Genomic DNA, 10,000 nt, shown 5'->3' on the forward strand with positions numbered 1-10,000 from the left:
GTATACACTGGATCCGTTTCAGAACTGAGTAGCTTGAGTCTTCAAAGCCCACATGTATTTGCGGTATTTGTACTTTTGCCATTCGTAAAACAGTGCAGCCAGACCGAACAATTTATGCACCGTATCATGTTATCTCAGAGCATTGCTGATTAAGGCCCATTATCTTCCCCCATTTGAAGCAGCTTTTGTTTATGTTTTGAACTCATGGTGCATAAACATGATCCTTTTCCTGGAGTAGTCTCATAGTGATGCGTTGTGTGTGCTGACATTTGGGCCCTATCACCCACGCTAACCATGCTGGGAAATATTGGGCTATAAATTAAAGTGTCTGAGAGCAGGCCAGGATAGAGAGTAGTGTGTGTGTGTGTGTGTGTGTGTGTGTGTGTGTGTGTGTGTGTGTGTGTGCACCAGTGTTAATTATGATATATTTTTTAATTTAGTCTAGTCTTAGTCATACTAAAATAGCCGGAAGTTTTAGTCATATTTGTCATTTTAATAATGATTTAAATTAGGGTTAGTTGTTGTCAAAATGATAAAAACGATGGGCTGTTTTAGTCAACTTAATGGTGCGTCAATGGTGCGTGCGTGTGTGTGTGAATGTGTGACATCATGCCTTTTAACATACTCGGGCTCAAAGACACTCTCTATGGAGCCTTAAGTGCGGTTGTCTGCTCTGCCTAACACATCCACTGAGGAAGTCCAGCTGTAGACTGTGTGTGTGTGTGTGCGTGCGTGTGTGTGTGAATGTGTGACATCATGCCTTTTAACATACTCGGGCTACATATGCCTGTCATAGCCCTGCCTCAAAGACACTCTCTATGGAGAACAGCCTTAAGTGCGGTTGTCTGCTCTGCCTAACACATCCACTGAGGAAGTCCTGCTGTAGATTGTGTGTGTGTGTGTGTGTGTGTCCTGGCTGTTACTCTATTCTTAGACCTAGGCAGCCTCCAGGGCTTAGAGAGCTTATGTAAGAGAGGGAGGGAGAGAGAGAGAGAGAGAGAGAGAGAGGGTCTGACCAGCCCTGGAGGCCTCTGGACCACAGACTTAGACACACACACACACACACACACACACACACACACACACACCCCGCCATGACCCCGCCTCCCAGCATGTTCAGTGTCACCATCCATACCATTTATCCACTGACCCACAGGGCCTGGTAACGCTGGCCCAGACACATACTGGCCTCATAGGAATATCATGTGTCTGTTCTACTGTCTGTTCCTACATATCATTTATGTTCCATTATGTGTTCCTTAACAGGAATTGACAAGCTGTTCACTCAGTAACTCTTTAGTGAGTTGCAGTTGTATTGTGTGTGTGTGTGTGTGTGTGTGTGTGTGTGTAGTGAGTTTGGTGTAGTGTGTCTCATGTGTAGTGTAATTTGCTCTTGCATTTCGTGATAGCGCTTGATCTGCGTCTTCTCTCAAATAAATTCGCTTTTGATATCTTCCTCTATGAGGATGCCCTAACAATGCTTCTCTCTCTCTCTCTCTCTCTCTCTCTGGCACAACCAGGTCTGATGTGGTGGTGCTGTGCTTCTCCCTGGCCAACCCCAACTCCTTGCGCCACGTGCGCACGATGTGGTTCCCAGAGATCAAGCACTTCTGCCCCCGCACACCCATCATCCTGGTGGGCTGCCAGCTGGACCTGCGCTACGCCGACCTGGAGGCCGTCAACCGTGCCCGTCGACCCCTGGCCAAGTAAGAAGGACTCAACACACTTTATGATCCCCCCCCCCCTACCCTTCAACTTTGACCCCGTCTCTGTCTTCCCCTTCTCTCACCTTTACTCGCGTCAAACGTGACCCCCTTCCCTCTGACTCCTCAGACCCATCAAGCCCACAGACATCCTGCCCCCCGAGCGCGGCCACGAGGTGGCCAAGGAGCTGGGCGTCCCTTACTTCGAGACCAGCATCGTGGCGCAGTTCGGTGTCAAGGACGTGTTCGACAACGCCATCCGCGCCGCCCTGATCTCCCGGCGCCACCTTCAGTTCTGGAAATCCCACCTCAAGAGGGTTCAGCGTCCCCTCCTCCAGGCCCCCTTCCTGCCCCCCCGGCCCCCCCGCCCCGTGGTGGGCATCCCCGACCCCCCTCCCGTGGACGGAGAGGCCGTCGACTCCCTCTTCTGCCAGCCCCTGTGCGCCGACGTGCTGTTTCTCCTCCAGGGGGGCGCCAGTCGCGTCTTCGCCCATAAGGTCTACCTGGCCACTTCCTGTTCCAAGTTCTATGACCTCTTCACCCTGGATCTAGAGGCGACCGGGGCTGGGGATGATTGGGAGGGCGGGGTGCGGGCGGAGAGCAGGGAGGAGGAGGAGGAGGAGGAGCAGAGTAGGAGAGGAGCCAAAGAGCAGGCGGGGCGCACTAAGAGCCTGGATATCGATAAGGAAGGGGGATTAGAGGGGGGCGTTCGCGGACTGAAGCGGCCCCCGCTTCTGGCGCAGGGCTCCCTGAGGACTTCCCAGAGCGACAACGCCCTCCCTGCCAGGACCCATTGCTCTATAGGGCCCCCGGGGGCCGGCCGTGGTCTGTCGGGCTGGGGGAGGGGCTTCCTGAGCGTGTATTTGGAGCACGTGGATGACCCAATGACGGGAAGACCCCGGCTCATGACTGTGGTGTCCATGGACGGCCTTATACAGGAGGAACCCTTCCAGGTAAGATCAGGGGGCCCCGTTCAGGAGGGTGGAGCGTTCTAGAAAGAAATTGAAGAACGTTGCACACTGTTGAGAGAGAGAGAGAGAACGTGTCATTCAATAAGTTCATCTTAAGGTCTTAAGCCTACAATGGACTTAAGATGGTCTTAGTGCTGCGAAGCTTACAAGAAACCACTGACGGAACAAGATTAAAGAAAGCTGAGAAGAGCTGAAGTTGATCTTTTTATCTTCATGAGTGCATAGGGGGGGGGGGGGGGCCTACGGGGGGGGGGGGGGGGGGCTACAGTAAAGTGTAGTAAGGCGGCCTGCACTAAAGTGTCATGGCAAAGGGATTCATGTACTGGAACAGTGCACATTGATCAACATTCTAGGTTTACACATCAACATGTGCAGGAGTTGGCTATGAGGCCCCCTCCATAGTCCCTGGTCAGGTCAAAACACAAAACACGTTACGTTGACACAGCATCATCAGTGTAGCCTGTCATCAGCATCATCCAGTGGTCTGAAGTGGACTGTTGTGGTTGTCAGGCGGTGCTGCAGTACCTGTACACGGGCAGCCTGGACGAGGGCCGCGGGGACCTAATGCAGGTGGCCACCATCGCGGAGCTGCTGGAGGTGTTTGACCTGAGGATGATGGTGGCCAACATGCTGAACCACGAGAGCTTCATGAACCAAGAGATCACCAAGGCCTTCCACGTTCGCCGGGCCAACCGCATCAAAGAGTGCCTCAATAAGGGTGCCTTCGCCGGTAAAGACACACTGTCCATCATCAGAGTGTGTGTGTGTGTGTGTGTGTGTGTGTGTGTGTGTGTGTGTGTGTGTGTGTGTGTGTGCGCGTGTGTGTGCACTGCCTAAAACTGCATTATTTTCCATTACAACAATTCAGTGTCGGAAAATGTACGCTTGTCGTACATTGGTCATGAAATAGTTGTCCCTCTGTATCCCTTCTATGGGGTATCTGTGTGTTGACTATGGGTGTCCATGTCTGTCATGTCCATTTGGTCTCCTCACGGGTTTCGTCTCTGTGGCTGTAAATGAGTGTTGCTGTGTTTTCTGCTTTCTTTGTTTGTCCATTCGTGTGGCCTTCTGTGTGTTGTCTCACTCTTTTCTGGTGCTTTCTGTGCATGTCTCCCTCGCTTCCCCCCCCCCCCCCCCCCATCAGGTGATAGACAGTCATACACCATTTTTAAAAAGTATCTAGAGCTTGTTAATTTCTTTAGCTCGTACAGTCCCTCTTTTCTTGTCTTGGTGTCAGTTTCCGGCGGGATTTGTGTCTCCGATGTGCAGTACTTGCCTAAATAATTTGATGCTTCCTGCTTTTACATGAAACTTGTAAAACCACTTGCTCTAGTGGGATTTGATTATCTGCAGGTCCTAGGAGGGATTTGTTATTTAGCTTCTTACCAGATTTATTTATAATTACATTTTCAGCCTCCACACAGCCTGCAAGGGGATATTCTTACAGGGGTGGTTTCCCAGACACATGATCAAACCTAGGCTAGTTCGAGACTCAAAATAACTTTCAGTGTAGAATCCCCATTGAAAGAGTGATTTAGTCTAGGACTAGCCTTAATCTATGTCTGGAAACCGCCCAATAGAGTACAGTGTAGTTGGGTTGTACTGATATGTCCATACCACTGGAATTGGTTGATTCTTCTTGGTATATCTTCCCTGCTGCCTCCCACTCTGTCCCCTGCTTGTTAGTGTGTCTCCCCCCTCCCTTACTCTCTGTGTGTCAAATAGGGTTCTGTCTATCTGTCAATTTATCTCTTTGTCTGTCTATCTTTGTCTCTGTCTCTGTGTGTGTCTGTCTGCCTGTCTGTCGGTCTAGGTGTCTGTCCGTCTGTCTTCCCCTTCTCTGTAGCCTCGACTCTGTGGCACACCCCGAGATGAGTGCTCTTTTCCCTCATCCCGGTTTTAGATGTGGTGTTCCGATTGGACGACGGCTACGTTCCGGCCCACAAGCCCCTACTCATCTCCAGCTGTGATTGGATGGCCGCCATGTTCCGCGGCTCCTTCATGGAGAGCTACATCGAGGAGGTGAGCAGTCAAGGACAAGAAGCAGAAACATTCCATTTCATATTTTCATTTATTTATTTGTTTAATCGTTATTTTGTCTGTTCATTCATTATCAATTTCTTATCAGTTCCTTGTAATTGTAAGTACTGCTCAGTGACCTATAAACGTATGATTCTGTTGAAGTGTCTATCAGGCCTCCCATAGAGCCCACATAAACCTAAGCATATTGAGTAGCCTACATACATAAGAATGTCATTAAGAAAACAAAGAGGGTTCTTCCGTGTCTGAGATGGGTCTCAGGCAGCTGTCTCAGAAACTATGTTCACCACAGACATTTCCTGTGCTGCGTAGGCTCATTTCCTGTCCATAGAGCACAGATGCATTGTGGACCGGAGGTAGCATGATGACATGAGGCAGGTGCTGATCTCACATCACAGCGGTAATCACAGATAACCAAACCTGTTATCAATACACCCAGTTCCCATCCTCATCCTCACCCTCAGATGGTTGTAAAATAGATCTGGAGAGGAGAGGAGAGGAGAGGGAGGGAGTATTGAGGAAGGCCCCTCAGTTCCCATCCTCATCCTCACCCTCAGATGGTTGTAAAATAGATCTGGAGAGGAGAGGAGAGGGAGGGAGTATTGAGGAAGGCCCCTCAGTTTATCCTTGGGTAAATCCTATAGTATAACGGATGTGGTTTCCGAGATTAAGACCTGGGTGCAAACAGAAGTACATCCAGGAAACAGTACATCCATACAGCACATGCATACGTGCTACACAGCCGTTCATGAGCAGTACGTCAAGTCAATAATTCTACTGCATACTATATCCATTTTTTTAAATGATTTTAACACAGAAAAGACGAAAAAAATAGCATATTCAAATATACAAATGAAAGGCAATACATGTGTATAGAACCTGAAACCCTACTGTGTACAGTACCGGTGAAAGGTTTGGACACATCTTCTCATTCAATGGTTTTTCTTTATTTGTATTATTTTCTACATTGTAGATTCATATTGTAGACATCAAAACTATGAAGGAACACATATGGAATTATGTAGTAAACAAAAAAGTGTTAAACAAACCAGAATATGTTTTATATTTTAGATTCTTCAAAGTAGCCACCTTTTGCTTTGATGACAGCTTTGCACACTCTTGGCAAGGTGTGTCCAAACTTTTGACTGGTACTGTATATCCTACACAACAATGTGAGGCTAGGGCCGTGGATCTGTAGCTAGCTCTGTGCCACATCCCTGTATCCAGGTCAGTATTCCCCGTCCTGAGTCTCAGGTTACCCCCGGGGCTTGACTCTCTTGACAGCTCGGGTTCTAGAAAGACTACTCCACCAAGGGCAAGGCAGGGCAGGGGATGATGACCTGCCCAGGGAGGGAATGAAGGGATGAAGGGAGTGAGGGAGTGAGTGAGGAGGAGAGGAGAGGAGAGGAGAGGAGAGGAGAGGAGAGGAGAGGAGAGGAGAGGAGAGGAGAGCAGAGCAGAGCAGAGCAGAGCAGGTCTGTCTCTGGGGTTCGCTGGTCTCCACAGGTCCTGCTGGAGAACAGGATCCCCTGGGTACGGTTACAGGCTCTCCACCAGGGTTTGGGTTACTGGCCCTGTCGGCAGGAAGTACGCCCCAGGAAACAGAATGCTGGCTGGCCGGTCGGATGGTCTTACAGGGATGAGAGAGAGAGAGAGAGAGAGAGAGAGAGACAAGAGTAGAGAGAGGAAAAGGCCTTGGACCAAAGGGGGCACTCAAAACCTGGGTGACATCAGCGGAGGTGGGGGAGGACAGTGCTGACCGCTGGTGGGCTGCCACTAGTATCCATGGTTACATGGATTGCTTAATGTTTCTGCTATTGTGGCACTGTGCATGGTGTCGACTTGGCAGAGTAGTGCAATGGGCAGGTGCAGCTAGAACAAAGACCAAAGCACTGAACAATGTGAAGCTGTCAGCATATATCTTTGTGCATGTGCGTGTGATTTCCATGGTGCCAATATATTTGGAAACACACACACACACACACACACACACACACACACACACACAAACTCAACGCTTCCTCTCCCTGATTTCCCCCTAGCCCTTGAGATGGACAAAGCACTGATTATCCCAACCTGTGACAGTATCACTGACACAGACTCTGGAGAAAGCCTTTGTTACCAGGCTCTTACCCTACAGCGCTACCATAGGCCGTTACCATAGGCCGTTACCATAGGCCGTTACCATAGGCCGTTGCCATACACCGCAGTGGGAAAACCTTACTTCGATCGATCCGAAAACCTTACTTCGACCGTTAGATCAGTGATTCTTTCAAGGAAGCGGAAGGGAGGCTTCGAACAGGACATCCTTCTTCCTATTGACTTGACTGTGATGGGAGGCAGCCAATACCCACTTGCAACCACTCGACAACAACAGAGCTGTCTTCTGTGTTCTCCCCCGGCTCCTCTCTCACTTCCTCCTCATCTGTTATTAACCTCACTATTCGAGCTGTTCTGTGATAACGCTGCTATTCCTGTCCTGCTGCTGTATAGGAACTGAACTGCTGCTGTACAGGAACTGAACTGCTGTGTCGCCAGACCTCCATGTTCTTATCAATCAGTCCGTCCGTCCGTCCGTCTGCCGCCCCCCCCCCCCCCCCCCCCAGACCTTAAGAGAGAGCAGGGTAGGGATGACCTGTATGCGGTCTGCAGTACATGTATCCAGTATCCAGTCATGTACTGTGTGTGTGTGTGGTTGCAAGTGTGTGTGGTTGCAAGTGTGTGTGGTTGCAAGTGTGTGTGGTTGCAAGTGTGTGCCCCAGTGGCTTATTAGCGCAGGATGGAAGGAGCTGGTAGGAGAGTGAACGCCTGTTATGTTTCTCTCTCAAGAGGAAAAACAGGTGACAGCAGACAGCACTGAAGGAAGGGGAGGAGTGTGTGCTGCAACAGAAGGAGAAATGTATTGTGAAAAGTCTGCCATGACACCCAGTCTCTCTCTCTCTATCTCTCTATCTCTCCTTCTCTCTCTTTCTCTTCTCTCTCTCTCTTTCTCTCTTTCTCTGTCTCTCTCTCTTCTCTCTCTTCTCTTTCTCTCTCTCTCTCTTCTCTCTTCTCTCTTTCTCTCTTTCTCTCTCTCTCTCTCTTCTCTCTCTCTCTCTCTTTCTTCTCTCTCTCTCTTCTCTTTCTCTTTCACTTGCTTCCTTGTAGTAGTGGTATCCTTGTGGCTGCTTGGTGGTTTGACATTATGATGCTGTTTTTCAGCATCTCCCTCCGATACTTGTCATTACCCTATTGACTATTCTAGCCCTAGCCCTAACCAGCAGAAGTGACTGAGGACTATTCTAGCCCTAGCCCTAACCAGCAGAAGTGACTGAGGACTATTCTAGGCCTAGCCCTAACCAGCAGAAGTGACTGAGGACTATGTGTCCGTTCATTACTCCCGTGTCAGCAATGTGCTTTGAACAGGAGCAGCCCACCTGTGTGTCTCTCTCTGACCTTTTTAGCCATAGTGAAGGGTCACCACCAAGCTGACATTCTCCTAATTGGCATACAGAGAGGAAGATGAGCCCCCCCCCCGGGGTAGGGGAAGGACCCCTGTGTAGCCTATGACTTCACACATCCACTACTTGGGGTCAAACCAAATTCATTTTGAATTCACTTAATGCAAGAGATTTTTTCTATAGTATTACAGTTTTTTTTTGTTTTTGTTTTTTTTACTTGATTTTTATGTACTTTAGTGTCTATACGAAATTTGCTCTATAAATACATGTATTATTATTATTATTATTATTATTATTATTATTATTATTATTATTATTATAATAAGAGATGAATTGAAACTCAATTTGAACTGAAAACTCCTTGCATTGAGTGAATTATTCTAATTGACCTCACTTAGGCTACATGATCTCACACTGAGTCACTCTGGACCGAATGGACTCAACGTCCAATGTAAGTTATAGACCCTTTTATGTTTGTTTAGATCTATGATCGGGTTAGGGTTAACCCATCATACCTGACGCCACACACTCCACTGCCTTCTCTTCTGATAGTTTACTGACACCTAGAGGCCACAGAGGGTGATGCAGGGTTCATTGAGCTGGACTGAAAGTTGCTTCTATCTCAATTGAATGGATCTCTAATGCAAGTCTTCAAATGGGTGTGTGTGTGTCCGTGTGTGTCCGTGTGTGTCCGTGTGTGTCCGTGTGTGTCCGTGTGTGTCCGTATGTCGGGGGAGATTAGCATGAGGAGAAGGGGGGTTGTCATGGTGCAATGAGGCGATCTGCTGCCTCAACAGTTTTGTTTCTGTCCCTTGGAAATGGGCCCTGTGACTCTGTGGCTGTCACTCCTGGCTGGAGGAAGAAGTGTCCCTTTGTTTGTCCTCCCAGCAGAGAAACACACTTGGACCTTCTCCACAGTCTCTAAGGGTTTGGGGACGATGGAGGGGTTGGGATGCCTCGTGGTTGTGTAACTGGTGGGGGTTTGAACCGAGGACTTCTCTCATGGATGACCCACAGACTAAAACTGTTATGGACATCTGGGTTTACAAGTGTCAGACGGGTCACCGTCCAAATCACCTTCGCTACACTTGGGCTACATCCTAGGACGGTTACTATGGGTTCACATAATGACATTCATTGCAGAGTGTGTGAACCTTGAAAAGATAATAGAATATTTTTGCATGATGATTGCCTTAAAAGAGTAGGCATCCTGGTTCTAGCTCTGTTGCACAGGCCAGGCCAGGCCAGGCCAGGCCAGGCCCTCCCACTGCGCCCCGCCCCGGTGGCTTTGAGGCTGTTAGCGTTAGCCGCCGCGGTACTAGCGTCACCGGCCCCCAGACAGAGCTTTCATCTCTGGCAAGATCAAATGGTCTTCGCCAGGGTGGGGGTGACTGCCCTTCATCTCGACCCCAACCCTCCCCACCTCCACCACCATATACTGTACACTCACACATCACACGGCTTCCTGTGACTCATCACTATCCTTACCTGATCCACCCACACCCCATATACAGCGGCCCTGATATCCTGTTTTGCCGACACACGCGCACACACACACACACACACTCACACACTCACACACACACACATTCCCACTCACAGCTGTTTGCATTTTCAACAAGGCCCATTGTTGTGAGTAACCAGTGGGAGGGGGGGGTGCAGACAGACTGACGCACCCTGTCTGATGCTGACCATGAAAAGCCCCTCTTATCCCATGTACTCAGTTCCCAGTACTATTATTATTAGTGTAGTTGCAAAATATTGTTTGATTTCTAAATCCCTACATTTCTCTTTGTCCCCCCCCCCCCCTTAATATAGTAGCTATGTGTTTATCTCTCTCTCTCTT

General features: G+C 49.1%; 1 protein-coding gene across 1 annotated transcript in view; it reads left to right on the plus strand.

The window, feature by feature from the left end:
- Positions 1-10,000, plus strand: part of rhobtb4 (Rho related BTB domain containing 4) — a gene marked incomplete at its 5' end in the record, with an annotated part of 22,883 nt that overhangs the window by 11,002 nt on the left and 1,881 nt on the right. The window contains 4 exons of the mRNA XM_083674048.1: positions 1,521-1,706; positions 1,834-2,656; positions 3,185-3,404; positions 4,578-4,696. Of these exons, the coding sequence (XP_083530174.1) occupies positions 1,521-1,706; positions 1,834-2,656; positions 3,185-3,404; positions 4,578-4,696 (1,348 nt within the window). The remainder of the gene's footprint in view (positions 1-1,520; positions 1,707-1,833; positions 2,657-3,184; positions 3,405-4,577; positions 4,697-10,000) is intronic.

Source organism: Argentina silus (assembly GCF_951799395.1).
Source record: "Argentina silus genome assembly, chromosome: 7".
Taxonomy (NCBI): Eukaryota; Metazoa; Chordata; class Actinopteri; order Argentiniformes; family Argentinidae; genus Argentina; species Argentina silus.